We start from the raw sequence: 13752 nt of genomic DNA, 5'->3' as shown, positions 1-13752 counted from the left end.
TTCTTTTTTTAAAGATTTATTTATTCTAGAGAGACAGAGAGGGAGCCTGTGCATGTGCGGGGGAGGGGCAGAGGGACGGAATCTCAAGCGGACCCCCCACTGAGCGTGGAGCCCAATGCGGGGCTCGATCTCATCACCCTGAGATCACTACCTGAGCTGAAACCACGAGTCGGATGCTTCACTGACTCAGCCACCCAGGTGCTCCCAAGACCCCAATCTTAAAGCCCTTAGTCCGCCACCTTTTCTGCCATACCCATGGTCTTTTTCATGGCTTACTTAATTGCCTGTGTTGTAAATTCTGAGAAGTCACGCACATCGGGAAGCAGTTTTCTCCTGCAGGAATTTGTTGTTCTGGGCTTTACGGTTTTAGCGGCTTTGTCTCTAACAACAATCGCATCTTTACTGGTGTAATCCTTGCAGACTTTCACGATGTTCTCTCTGCCGGCGTTCCTTCCCCTAGCACTGGCAATCCTTTCCCTAGAGCACCCTGTGTCAGGAGCCTTAGCAGTCCTTATGGCCTCCTGACCTACAGGCTGAATTAGAGACGATGTGTTTGAGGGGCAAGTAGACCAGTTTGACGACTCCAATGTTGAACTTCTGGGCTTCTGGGTGGCCAGGGGCGTCGTCCAATTTCTAAGGAATGTTAAAAGGCAGTCTCCTTACTGGCAAGGTACTTCATTGATGGGACCCTCCAGAAACAGGATTCTTGCAGTCCAGGCCTTCTTGTACAACCAAAGGACTAGCAGCTGGTATTTCTCTTTTCCCTTCAAAACTCGGGGGTTATCAGCTTTATAGAGAAGGGCTGCCCTGATCAGAAACCAGAGTGCATTTCTATCAAACCGCAGAATTGGCCTTTCCCTTCCTGCCTTAAATCCCAGCCATCACTTCTGTTTCTTACTAATCAACATCCTTTGTAGCATTTTCTCCCCCAGAATGGGGCACTTGTGTCTGTATTAAAAACCTGTTCAGGCAGACACACTCTCTCTAAAGCGATCTTCTTAATGGTACCTGGGAACTTATCTGCTGCCTCTTGGCTGGTAGAAGCTACTTCTATTAGCTTGGCTTTTTTTTTTTTTTTTAATCCAAACCTCTTTCTAAGATTATCCAACCATCTTTTGTTGAATTCTCCAGCTTTAGATCCTTTACCTTCTTTCTGCTGTAAGTTTGCTCTTTCTCAAATCACCTTCGAGTCTGTGGGTGTACCTTTCTTATAGCAATCCCCAACCAGCATCAAAGCTGCATTTTCAGGATGAGATAAAAATGCATTTCACAGGGCGCCTGGGTGGCTCAGTGTGTTAGCCTCTGCCTTTGGCTCAGATCATGATCTCAGGGTCCTGGGACCGAGCCCCGTTCAAATAAATAAAATCTTTAAAAAATATATATGAAAAGTACACAGGAACTTTAAAAAAATGTGTAATCCTGGGTGCCTGTAATCTTGGGTGCCTCAGTTGGTTAAGTGACTGACTTCAGCTCAGGTCATGATCCCAGAGTCCCGGATTGAGTCCTGAGTTGGGCTCCCAGCTCCATGGAGAGTCTGCTTCTCCCTCATACCTTCTCCTCTCTCATGCTCTCTCTTTCTCTCTATCTCAAATAAATAAATAAAACCTTTAAAAAAAAAGTATAATCCTGATTTACAATATCTATAGAAACGTGATTAACTATGATAACCAAGATTTCTCCGACTCCACTTTAATTACTAGAAGAAATTTCAATTGTTATGTGAATAAATACAAACTATACAGATCTAGAAAGTGAGGAAAGTGGCTGCTTTGCTTACATCTGAGACTTTTTTTTTTTAAGATTTTATTTATTTATTTGACAGACAGAGATCACAAGTAGGCAGAGAGGCAGGCAGAGAGAAAGGAAGGGAAACAGGCCCCCTGCCGAGCAGAGAGCCCGATGCGGGACTCGATCCCAGGACCCCAAGATCACGACCCGAGTTGAAGGCAGCGGCTCAACCCACTGAGCCACCCAGGCGCCCATGAGACCTTAATCATACACAATTTGTACTGGTGCCAAAGTAACCAAGATGGGAGAGTTGTGGTTAATTTCAGAACTTCGCCCTCCACGACACGCATAGGGCCCCAAGTCAGGCTCTGCCGTGGATTCATTCAGAAGAACCCTGCGGTGTTCCAGGGAAGAACCCTGGAAACATGGCTCACCTGAGCTTGCCATCTTCTCCAGTAGCCCCCGGCTCCTCGGAAAGTCGGGACTCCGCTCTCAGCACTAACGCCAGCCCCTGAAAGGATGACTATGTGCTTTGCTTTTGCAAAAAGCTTCCGAAAATCAGCCATATCTAAAGAGAGAATAAAATCTTCCTAACTCCCGTGTACCATGTGGACATTTATATCCTGTATCAGTTGTTCATATTTTGACATGACCTTCCATGAAATGATACTTTAGGATCTTCAAATAAAAATCATTCCTGTACCAGGGGCACCTGGGTGGTTCAGTTAGTTGAGTGTCCGACTCTTTTCGGCTCAGGTCATGATCTCAGGTTTGAGAGATCAAGACCTGCGTCAGGCTCCACACTGAGCGTGGCGTCTGCTTGAGATTCTCTCTCCCTCCCTCTTCTTGCTCATGTGCTCTCTCTCTCTCTACAATAAATACATCTATAAAAAAAATAATAAAATAAAATAGATACAAATCTTTTAAAAAATCATTCCTATATCATGAAGATGCCGTTCCTGGGCCTGATGGACGACTGTGTAGCATCTTAAAGAAGCACACGCCATTGGCTTTGACACTCAGCTCCACCTCCTGTCCATCCACCTGTGAGAAGTGATGGACTAGCCCTCTGCTTTTCTGGCTGTTTGATGTGCTCAATAGAGTTTTCCCAAGAACAGGCTGCTACAAAGATTTTTAAAAGCTAATGGATGGGAAAACATCCTCTTCATAACAGTAAAAACAAGGTACTGTGGGGAGGGGCGGGGGGGTTAACCTCATGCCCACTGGACTCCTAAACCTTCCCTTCCTTCCCAAATCCTGTTCCCTTTGGGGATCTTTCTAATTTATGCTTCCTTTGGCATCATTACAATGTCAGAGTGAGAACCCCTCCCCCACGAACAGATGCTCTGCTCCAAACCTAGACATGTAACCTTCCCCTTACAACTCAAGTAAGAGCTGGACCCTTCGATGTGACGTCACCAGAGACTTGGGGTAACAGAAGAGAGTTGAACACAGCGAATACTGTGATGGCAGGTAACAATGGTCGCAGACTGTGGCTTGCTCCCTAGTTCTGCATCTTCAGGCATTGTCCCACTCACTCTCTGGCCATCAGGGGCAGCAACCACCATTTAGTGAGGGCTCCCTGTGCCGCAGGCTCTGCACCAAGCACTGTACATGGAGTATAATGTAGAATCTGTCCCTGCAACCAATGTCCTCATCCCAGGTTCAGAATGAGGAGCTAGACTTGGAAATGCCATTGTTCCTCCCGGCGACAAAGAGGGTAGGCCAAGGCATGTGGCTGAGCGACACCCTTCTTTCCCAGGCACTGTGGCTCTGCAGGCCCTCATTCGGGGGCTACATAAGTGCTATGGCCCCAGCAGGCCAGGCCTAAGAGTACAGAGCTGAGTATAGCTGCCAGGAGAAGAGACTCCCTCTTCTGCCCTCCCCTGGGAGCAGCAAATGCCAAAGTGGTGTTGCCCGTGGCCCTGACACAGACATCCTCTAACCTATGCTAACGCACTGCAGATTTTGGCAAAAATATGAGTGATTCTTCAGCTGATGCAGCAGGTTTTCTGGTCCCCCCCACCCCCGGAGGCAATGGCGACCAAGGCGAATCCCGAGAATGAATGAGCATCCCGAGAGATGGAACCCAGGACAGGCAGGATGGAAAACAGGAAAGAGAGCGGGATGGGGGTGGAGGGATATGAGCGGGATATGAGCGGGAACGTGACTTCACCTTGTATCCTGAGCTGGTAAGACAGATCCTGTCGCTCTCCCAGGAGAACTCCTCCCTTCTGAGGCCTCATCCTCATAAGCTCAGAGTCACTTCCATGACTGGCCCATGACTGTGAATCTTAATAAAGGCCCCACCCCTTCTCCCCCTGTCTGGCTGCTGGTGAGAAGCCACAGGAGTAAAAGCAGACTCTGAGAGACAAAGAAGCAGAGGCTCCAGCTCCCTCTCCCACCACATTCTTGAAGCTTCCTGAGATCACGATACCAGCAGCGTAAGTCCTAAAGGACTGAAGGTGGGTGCAGGCACACTACACCCTTGTCCTTGGGCCATAACTGGCCCAACCATGTGGCAGCCATGGCAAAGCTCTGCCCAGCCTTACATCCCCTTTGGAGATAGACCAGTGTGACAAGGGAGGCACACTAAAGCTGCCCCACCAGGAAGAATTCAAAAAAAGAAACCCAATCTGGGTGGATTGGAGTGTGCAGTCTGATCGAATCTCCTGGAAGAACAAGATGCTTAATAAGAAAAGGTACAAGTACTTGACCAGGGACTATGTGTGTGACTCCTGGCTTTAAACCCTACAAATGTCCTCAAGGACTTTGAAATTCACCTATAAAGCTTTCCCTAGCCCTAACCATCTTTTTTTTTTTTTTTTAATCTGAAATTTAAACTCCATCATCCTACTGAGGAATAGGTCCTAGGTCAAAGTGACTTGTATTAGGATCTCACTCTATACAACTTCTAGAAATAAAAAGGTCAGCTCAGGTTTGGTTCTTAGAAAATGGGTTGTAAATATAATAATGTTAAGGTGGTAGAAAATCTTTAAGAAGGGGGTGGGGAGGGGCGCCTGGGTGGCTCAGTGGGTTAAGCCGCTGCCTTCAGCTCAGGTCATGATCTCAGGGTCCTGGGATCGAGTCCCACATCGGGCTCTCTGCTCAGCAGGGAGCCTGCTTCCTTCTCTCTCTCTCTCTCTCTGCCTGCCTCTCAGTGTACTTGTAATTTCTCTCTGTCAAATAAATAAATAAAATCTTTAAAAAAAAAAAAAAAAAGAAGGGGGTGTGGAAAAGAAGAAAAGAAAAAAAGGCATTTCCCAACTACTAAGTGAAAACACCCATATGTATTGTAGTTTTAAAGCGAGACGGCCCACTCTGGGTGGAAGTCAGGCACACACTTAGCCTCGAAGAGCCTGCCCTGTTCTCCACAGCCAGGAACACCAAGGGATTCGGTTGTTTGCCATCCCTGAGCTTGGGCAAAATGGAAGGAGGAGCTGCTACATCTTGAGCACAATTGCGGTATTAGAAAAAGTTTTCCAGGGGCGCCTGGGTGGCTCAGTGGGTTAAAGGCTCTGCCTTCGGCTCAGGTCATGATCTCAGGGTCCTAGGATCAAGCCCTGCATCAGGCTCTCTGCTTAGCAGGGAGCCTGCTTCCTCCTCTCTCTCTCTCTCTCTGCCTCTCTGACTACTTGTGATCTCTGTCAAATAAATTAAAAAAATTTTTTTTATTTTTTTTAAAAAGAAAAGAAAAAGAAAAAGTTATCCAGAAGTTGAAAAAGAAATTAGCTTGGCCTTTCGATGTCATCCTAAAGCACGTCTCATAGGTCCACAGAAGATCCTTTATTATACAAATCTGTTAGGCTCTGTATTCACTACAGACTAAGGGCCCAGGTAGAGATAGGAATAGTATCCGCACAGTAGAACATGAACTCCATATTATCCTGTAGGACAAACTCCAGCTCTCCCCTCTTGCTGAGAGGGGAGACAAATCCAGGGGCACCTGGGTGGCTCACAGGGTTAAGCGTCTGCCTTCAGCTCAGGTCATGATCTCCAGGTCCTGGGATAGAGCCCTGCTCAGCCACAAGCCTGCTTTTCCCTCTCCCTCTGCTCTCTCTGTCTCCGTCTCTCAAATGAATAAATAAAATCTTTAAGAAAATAATAATAATAAAAAGACAAATCCCATGTGAGAATCTTGAATGCAAATATTCTGGGAGAAGCAATAAAATGTTTCCAAAGGACTTCAGCTTGACCACAGAGAGATGATCTTAGACCTATCCTGCAAGGGGTTTGCCTGAGGGGAGAACACCGATGTGGCTTTCTCTAAAATCTTGCCCAGGACCCACTCCATTATCCACATTCCCCCTCAAAGTGCAGGAACTCTCAGGTTCTTCACATTCTACCAGAGACTAGGGGTGGCATGCTGAGGAAGACCTACTTGAACTTGGTCGAGCCATTGTTGGGCAAATCCGGGTTCCAGAGGAGGCTTGAGATTTCAGTCCAGAGTACAGCCCATAAAGTAATCGGCGGGGAAGGATCTGAAGAGGTTGCATCAGGTTTCCTTTGTGACACAAATTCCTGAGTTGGGCTTTAGAAAAAAACCACAGAAACAAACAGAATCAGCTTATAGTTGTACATATATATGTAAGGATGCCCTTTACAAAAACCATGAGTAACAGATAGGGATGGTATTCCTCTTTTAAACCAATGGTTTCCCAGGCGCCCTGGGGCAGTGGTTCTCAAACTCTGGTCCCCACACCACCAGCAGCCTTGGTTGGCAGCACCTGAGATGTCTTGTTAGAAATGCAAGGTCAGGGGCTCTACCCCAAACCCACCGAATCAGAAACTTTGCAGCTGGGGCCCACGTCTGTCCCCATTGATTCTGATGAATGCTCAAGTTTGGGAAACACTACCTTACAGGCTGGAGAAGGTGTGAGAGGCGAAAAATCGCTTGAAAAACAAGTTCTTCTACTTCTTAAAAGGTATGAAAAAAGTAAGAAAAAGGTATGTCTTCTCAATTTTTCGCCAAAATACAGTTTCTATGAGAACGTAAATTCTGAAAATGGAGCCAGGCAGAGAAGACATGTCTGTCCTATGACAACAAATAAGATCTAGAAGACATCAAGCCAAAGGAACCTGTGACTTCAAGCACATTTAGTAAATTTGATCCATCCCTGAGGAATTTTGTGAAAGAAAAACAGTCAATATTTGGATCAATGACACCAACAGGGTAATTGGCAGGGCTGACTTCTATCTGGTGGGTAAATTGTTTTGTTTTTTTTTTTTTAAGATTTTATTTATTTATTTGACAGAGATCACAAGTAGGCAGAGAGAGAGGAGGAAGCAGGCTCCCCACTGAGCAGAGAGCCCAACGTGGGGCTCGATCCCAAGACCCTGAGACCATGACCTGAGCCGAAGGCAGAGGCTTAACCCACTGAGCCACCCAGGCGCCCCTGGTGGGTAAATTGTTGTAAGAACTCAGAATTAAAGGTCTGTAGATCTAGAAAACAGAAAAATAACACATTTACCAAAAATTTACACAATCATGTCTGTCAAAATCCACAGAACACCACACTAAAAAAAAAAGGTTAATTTTCCTGCAGTGAAGTATAAGATTGTTTAAAAATAAAATGGGCAAAAAAAGAAAAAAAATTTTTTTTAATGGGCATAGGGTTTCAGTTCTGTGAGATGAGAGTTCTGGAGATTGGTTATGCAACAATGTGAATGTACTTAACACTACAGAACTGTCCCCCTAAAAATCACAAATTTTTTGGTTATGTATATTTTACTACAATAAAAAAAAAATGCACAAAGTGATTAAATGTGATTTGCTGGCTAATTCAGTATTTATAAGCAGACAGTTCACTGACTTCAGAAGCCATGGCAGGTATCCACAGGGTAGAGGATATTGAGAGAAGTTAAAATAAATGTCTGGAAGACGAGGCTGAAAAACCTGTTATGAAAAAAAAATTTTTTTAATGAAAAATAAATAAAGCAAATAAAAATTTTTTTAAAAGCCTGTTAGTGACAAGTCAGGTTCACTCCACAAATCATTCCAATGTGCAGATGTCACATGTTTAAAATTTTAAAAATAAAGACCTTCTCTCTAACCTTGAATTTTTTCACCTTTTTTTTTTTTTTAAATGTAAGCTCTACACCAAGCATAAGGCTTGAAAACACAATCCCAAGATCAAGAATTGCATGCTCTACTGAGTGACCCAGCCAGGCATCCCAAGACATTTTCTAGAACCTTGAGTCATTTCCAGAATAAATGTTGAGGGGGGAAAAGCCAGTTGCAAACAGTGTTTTGTAAGAGAAAGGTTAGGAGATAGAAATATATACCATAGTACTTATCTGCATTTGCATTAAAAAGGGGGGAAATTCCCAATTAATTAGTAAAAAGAGTTGAAGGTGGGGTGGGAAATAGGAGGTTAGAGACTTGAGAAGCAGCAGAGATTTTCAGTACATGTGTTTGTACGTTGTTTACAGTGTCCACGTTCTCCAGCTAAAGACCACAAACACACCCGTGGTCGAGCAAGTTGCAAGGACAGAGAACCGCAGTATGAAGATGTGCAGGGTGTCAGAACAGTGACAGAAAGGATTTATTACAGGATCAGGGCTTGGGTTAGCGAGGTGAGGGAGATTTCCTGGAGGGCAGGCTTCGTTATGGACTGCAAGCCATCAGGAGACAGGATACATTGGTTATCCTAGTGTGTCTTACCTAAAAAGTACAATGAGTGAGGGGCGCCTGGGTGCCTCAGTGGTTTAAGCCTCTGCCTTCAGCTCAGGTCATGATCTCGGGGTCCTGGGATGGAGCCCCACATCGGGCTCTCTGCTCGGCAGGGAGCCTGCTTGCCCCTCTCTCTCTGCCTGCCTCTCTGCCTACTTGTGATCTCTATCAAATAAATTTTAAAAAGAAAAAAAAAGTACAATGAGTGAAACAGGGTTTGAGTTGGGTTCGAGAGCAGCAGTTGCTCCTAGCCAGGATAGGAGGATGTTTTGTCATTTTTTGTGGTTTAGAAAATGTTCTTGTTTTTGTCTGGGTTCAGACCTAATTACGGAGTTGTTTTGTTTTTACACTGATTCACTGTGGTCATGGGGAAGCCTTGTCTGATGTCGGTGTCCTGTGAACACTATGTTCAACAGAACACCAGGGTCCACAGCATAGTGCCAGGACAGAAAATATGGAAGCAAACCACATGTTCATCGACTTATAAAGGGGTTAAAGAAAACACACACACACACAAAAGAACTGTGGTCCATCCATTCGACAAAATACTATTCCACAAACTGCGAATACACACAAAAACATGGGTGAATTTAAAAAGTATTATGCAATAGTAACTTGAAAGAAGAAAAACCTAACAGACCCTACCTTAACTGAGTGATCAAAATGACCATCACCAGTCATAAGACACACTGACGTCATCTACTTCCTTAGAGGATACAGTGAGAAGGGCAAAATCTCACTTCTCCCCCAAAATGCATTAGTTCTACTAAGAATACGTCAGAGAAACTCCAATTGAGGAAGCATTCTCCAGCAAAATTGGCCAGTACTCTTCAAAAAAAAGTTACCAAGTTTATGAAAAATAAAGACTGGGCACTTGTCCCAGGTTGCAGACTAAAGAGATAAGACAAGGAAATGCACTGTGGTATCTGGATTGGATACAAGACATGAAAAGGGACACTAGTGGGAGAAGTGGCAAAATTTGAATGAAACCTGCAAAATTAGCAAACAGTACCGAGTAGCGAATAGTCAATGTCAATAGTCGGTGTCAATGTCCTGGTTTAGATCCTTGTTTTCTAGATTGGTAAGATGATAATCTTAGGGGAAACTGGATGAATAGTATATGGGAACTCTGTGTACTCTCTTTGCAACATTTCTGTAAACCAAAAATTATTTCAAAGCAGTAAGAAATAAAGAAAAGCATTATGCTAAGCAAAAGAAGCCAGAATCCAAAACCCACACATATTTAAGAAATATTTATGAAATATTATATAGCAAATATTATATAGCAAAACTATAGGTACAGGAATCACATCCAGAAATCACATCCCTGGCTTTCTGGGCCTAGGAGAGGGGGGAGGCAGGGGGGGCCAGGGAACTTTTTCAGGCAGTGGAAAATTCTGTGTTGTTATTTTGTGGTGTTTTCATGGAACTGTATAAAAAGAAGGGTGAAATTTCATAACACCTAAGCTGTATTTCAGTAAACCTCACTTAAAAACAAGAAGCAAGCATATTGACAAATTTTCATCAATATTTGTCTCTGCTGTAATCAAAAAGTCTAGATAAGAAGTTTGGAATTGGGAAAAAGAGAGTAGATCTTTTTCTAAGATCACCTCCATGCCCTTTTGAAAGGATACATGGGGAAAATGGCTTGGTATGATTTTCAACCAGCATGGGCATCACAGGCTTTTGACAAACTTCAATTTATCTGGGAAAACTAATTATTTGAAACACCTTGGTAAGGAACAAGAGAGGTATTATGACAGTTTATTTTTAATTATGGGAAATTTTTAATATATACAAAAGTCGACCGGCATAGTGAACTCTTAGGCTCCCATCACCCAGTTTCAGTAATTATCAAGAAAAGATGCATTTGAGGATCTCAGATCAATCTGAGGCTTTAAGATACTGTCATAGAGGATCATTGTTAAACTTGCACATCTTGATAAAAACTGGGAAAACTCAAGTTCCCAATACTCTCTAACTAGACCAAAACCTTCTTACATACTGCTTGAAATTATTTATGCAATCATTTTTAGCTTAATATATATCTTTAGCTATTTCTCTCAAAGATGAAGATGTCTGATTCCATTGCTGCTTTCTAGTACTTAAATTTGGAGACATCAGTTTGTTCCAGAAAATCTTTTCTTCTTCTGTAGGTTTTCAAATGTTTGCAAACATTCCTACTTCCTGTCAAAGGCTTCTAGATAACTCCTGAATAAACTGCAGTATTTTTTTCAGACAGGAAGGCAGGATTTTAAAAGTCATTAAGAACTTTAAAGAATTTAAGGAATTAAAATCCCATCAACAGAGGCATCAACAAAAAAGCAGCTAGAGATACTGCTCTTTGTCTAAATTTTTCTGCAAAAGGGTCTCAACGATGGGTCTTTTACTGAATTGCTATGAAATGAAGACAAATCTTCATTCTGTGTTGAGCATGAGTATTGAATTAGTTGCTAATTATGAACAGTTGTCAAAAAATTGAGAATACTGGAGTGCCAAGCTGGCTCAGTCAGTAGAGTAGGCAACTCTGGATCTTGGGGTTGAGAGCTTGAGCCCCATGTTGGGTATAGAAATTACTTAATAAAATCGTTAGAAAATTAAAAAAAAAAAAAACTTGAGAACATTAGGGAATTTTTAATTGTATGATTGACCAGATTCGGATATATTATCTGGATAAAATGTTACTGATTTTTCACCTAAGTTTTTCTATTCAAATGTTTTCATTATTGAGTAATAAAATTACTTCCACCCTGACACTGAACTCAAAATAATAAAGCAGGAAAACGTTTTACTTGCTCATGTTTCAGTATTTCCAAAAATCACTAGTTTCTAGATTCTCTGCCTAGGAAATGCAATTGCCAAGTACTTCTTGGGAAAACAGCTTTAGTTCTCATCTTATGTGAATTATGTCTAATGACACACATGTATTATATAGATGCATGTATCCATATATTCATGGACTATATAACAATTAAAATCCTGTCTAAACATTCATTATTTGTATTTCAAATCTTTTATCATACTAACTTATTATTTGTAGAATCTAAGTTTTTTGCATCTATCAGAATCAGAAAATTTCTGGTCTTACAAAACCATTCTATTTCCTGTTTTATTAGTGAACATTTCACATGATTTTTTTTTTTAAAGGATGTGGGAAATGTTTTGCTAAATGTCCCATTAATTTAAAAGATGTTCTGCAAGTCCTTCATTGAATGTGCAAAGTAGAGATTAAATACTTTCAAAAATGTTTGGGGCACCTGGGTGGCTCAGTTGGTTAAGGGTCTGCCTTTGCCTCAGGTCATGATCTCAGGATCTCAGGGTCTCAGGGAGCCCCACGCAGGGCTCCCAGCTCAGCGGGGAGTCTGGTTCTCCCTCTCCCTCTGTGCTACTAAACAAATGAAACATTTTAAAAATAATAAAATAAATACACAACGTTTACATGTTTTTGAACAGTGCCACCTAAAATGCACTCTCAAGATCAGAAATGCTCAGAACATAAGACTGTTTTCAAGATGTTCCCACAAAGTATTTACTGGAAGCATCTTCTGTGCCAACATTTATTTGCTTTTCTAAGGGGGTCAGGGTGACCAGTGGTTCTACCTTCCACAAGCTTACAACCCTGTTCAAGTGGAAAAGCAAATTCCTCTGGCAGTACATCCCCCGCTCTGGGTGAATGACAGTCCCCTGTTAACCAGACTTTTGAAATCACCTACTGAATTAGGGGGAAAAAAGGAAAAGGTCTGTATGTTCCCTGTGGCACCCTACCCATTCTGAAAAACACAGTAAATGAAATGAAAGGTTGTATCAGGAATTTGAGATTTAAAAAAATTTTTTTTCAGGAAAAAGTGATTTAAAACAGGAAGTGCAAAAACTTACACAAATAAATACTTTTTGACCTCCCTCTGAGCTAAGTTAGTGCTCTGTGCCCGTCCCCGGCTGCGAACACGGCACAGTCCTCTCCGCCCTCCACCAACTGCTCTCGTCAAGGCTCCCAGAGCCCAAGATCCGCCCTGCCAAACCCAGGGGTCGTCTGGCTCCTCCTCCTCGGCCACGTCCAGCCTCTGACCCCTTTGATCATCTCTCCTGCGAAGGTTTCCTTCTTCTGGTTTCCCAAAACCACGCTTTCCAGGTGTGCCTCCTCCCTCCCTGGGTCTCCCCTCCTCGGACTGCATCCGCCCTCCGATGCCCACCAAACGGCCCCCACCTCCCTCGGCCACGCCCGGGCTCCGGAGCTCTGCCCGCACCTTCTCCCCGCAAAGCCTCAGGCACCTTCTCCTTGACCCTGACCTCTCCCTCTGCCAGCTCCCACTCCGGCCAGACTCGTCGGCAAGTCCTGAGGGCTCCCCCTGTCAACTCCGTCCCTGCTCCGGCCCCTCCTCCCAAGCCCGCCGCCACCAGCCCGGCCGCCGTCCTCGGCCCCCCGGGCCGCTGCCAGCGCCCACACCGGCTCCCCTCAGACGGGACTCGGCTCCGAGCCCTCCCGCGGCTCCCCCTTCACAGCGGCCTACCAGGCCCACCTGCTCCGGCCGCGTGACTTTGAACCTGGCTTCCTGCCCCCTCCCTCGTCTCTCGGGCGGCAGCAGCCCGCAGGCTATGCTCGGAGAACACCCGGGCTCGGGGCTCCGCACGTGCCGCTGCCCAGCCCGGGGAGACTCGACTAGGGGCGCGGGTAATTCCCGCAGAAGCGGGGTCCGCTCCCCTCCCCCTCGCTCTCCCACCCGTCAAGGACCCCGGAAGGGGGAGCGCGCATGCGCCGGTCGGCCCCGCCTCCGCCCCGCCCCGCCCCCTCCCGCAGAGGTCTGGGGGCTTACGGCTCCAGCGCACCAGCTGGAGCGGAGGAAGGACGCCGAGTCTCGGGTCCTCGCGGAGACGCACCTGCAAGAGGCGGGACGGCGGCGGCACTGGCGCCGGGGCGGGCCGTGAGGGCGGAGGGGAGGAGCGGGGACGGGACGGGCCGGCACACCTGCCCTGCTGCAGCGGCCCCTGCCGGAGACCCAGCCCCGCGGCGCTCGCGAGCCCCCTTTCTGTGCCCCAGCGACAGGTCTCTCTTTTCGGGACAGCGGAGGGACAGCGGAGCCGGGCAGGGGGCGGTGTCTTGCTGCGTCTTTGTGAGCATCCCCTATATGTCGTGAATGATTACCTGCCCCGCGGCTGGATTGCACACCCTCAGGACACAGCGTTTCAAATGTTGGGGCAGCTCTCCCTAAAACGCTGTTTCTAGGGATGGTTCGTTGGGTTCCCAGGCACCACCACTGCGATCATTACCTGCGTGTCCGAAGGGAACAGTTTGAGGGTCTCTAGGATTCGGTGACCCAGGTGGCTCCACGTGTCTGAATCCCCTTAAAATCTCT

General features: G+C 45.3%; 1 protein-coding gene across 13 annotated transcripts in view; it reads right to left on the bottom strand.

Annotated features, from left to right (window-relative positions):
* The window catches only part of SIRT5 (sirtuin 5), a 36433-nt gene extending 23056 nt beyond the window's left edge, over nucleotides 1-13377 (bottom strand). For 4 of the 13 annotated variants that reach the window (XM_013056854.2, XM_045067004.1, XM_045067002.1 and 1 more), the window contains exons 1-3: nucleotides 12919-13053; nucleotides 6110-6259; nucleotides 2163-2296 (exon numbers count right to left, since the gene is read on the bottom strand). In XM_013056854.2, the coding sequence (XP_012912308.1) occupies nucleotides 2163-2296; nucleotides 6110-6224 (249 nt within the window). In that variant the 5' untranslated portion in view covers nucleotides 6225-6259; nucleotides 12919-13053. Of the gene's footprint in view, nucleotides 1-2162; nucleotides 2297-6109; nucleotides 6260-6584; nucleotides 6946-8392; nucleotides 8416-9413; nucleotides 9577-12645; nucleotides 12730-12909; nucleotides 13054-13212 lie in introns of those variants that run through there. The other 9 variants (XM_013056853.2, XM_013056851.2, XM_013056855.1 and 6 more) reach the window with 9 other exon arrangements.
* Nucleotides 13378-13752: the final 375 nt, after the last annotated feature.

The sequence above is a fragment of the Mustela putorius genome, unplaced genomic scaffold, assembly GCF_011764305.1.
Source record: "Mustela putorius furo isolate JIRA1106 unplaced genomic scaffold, ASM1176430v1.1 tig00003870_pilon_pilon_pilon, whole genome shotgun sequence".
Taxonomy (NCBI): Eukaryota; Metazoa; Chordata; class Mammalia; order Carnivora; family Mustelidae; genus Mustela; species Mustela putorius.
Note: the sequence above shows the minus strand (reverse complement) of the source record. Positions and strands in the feature narration are given on the sequence as shown.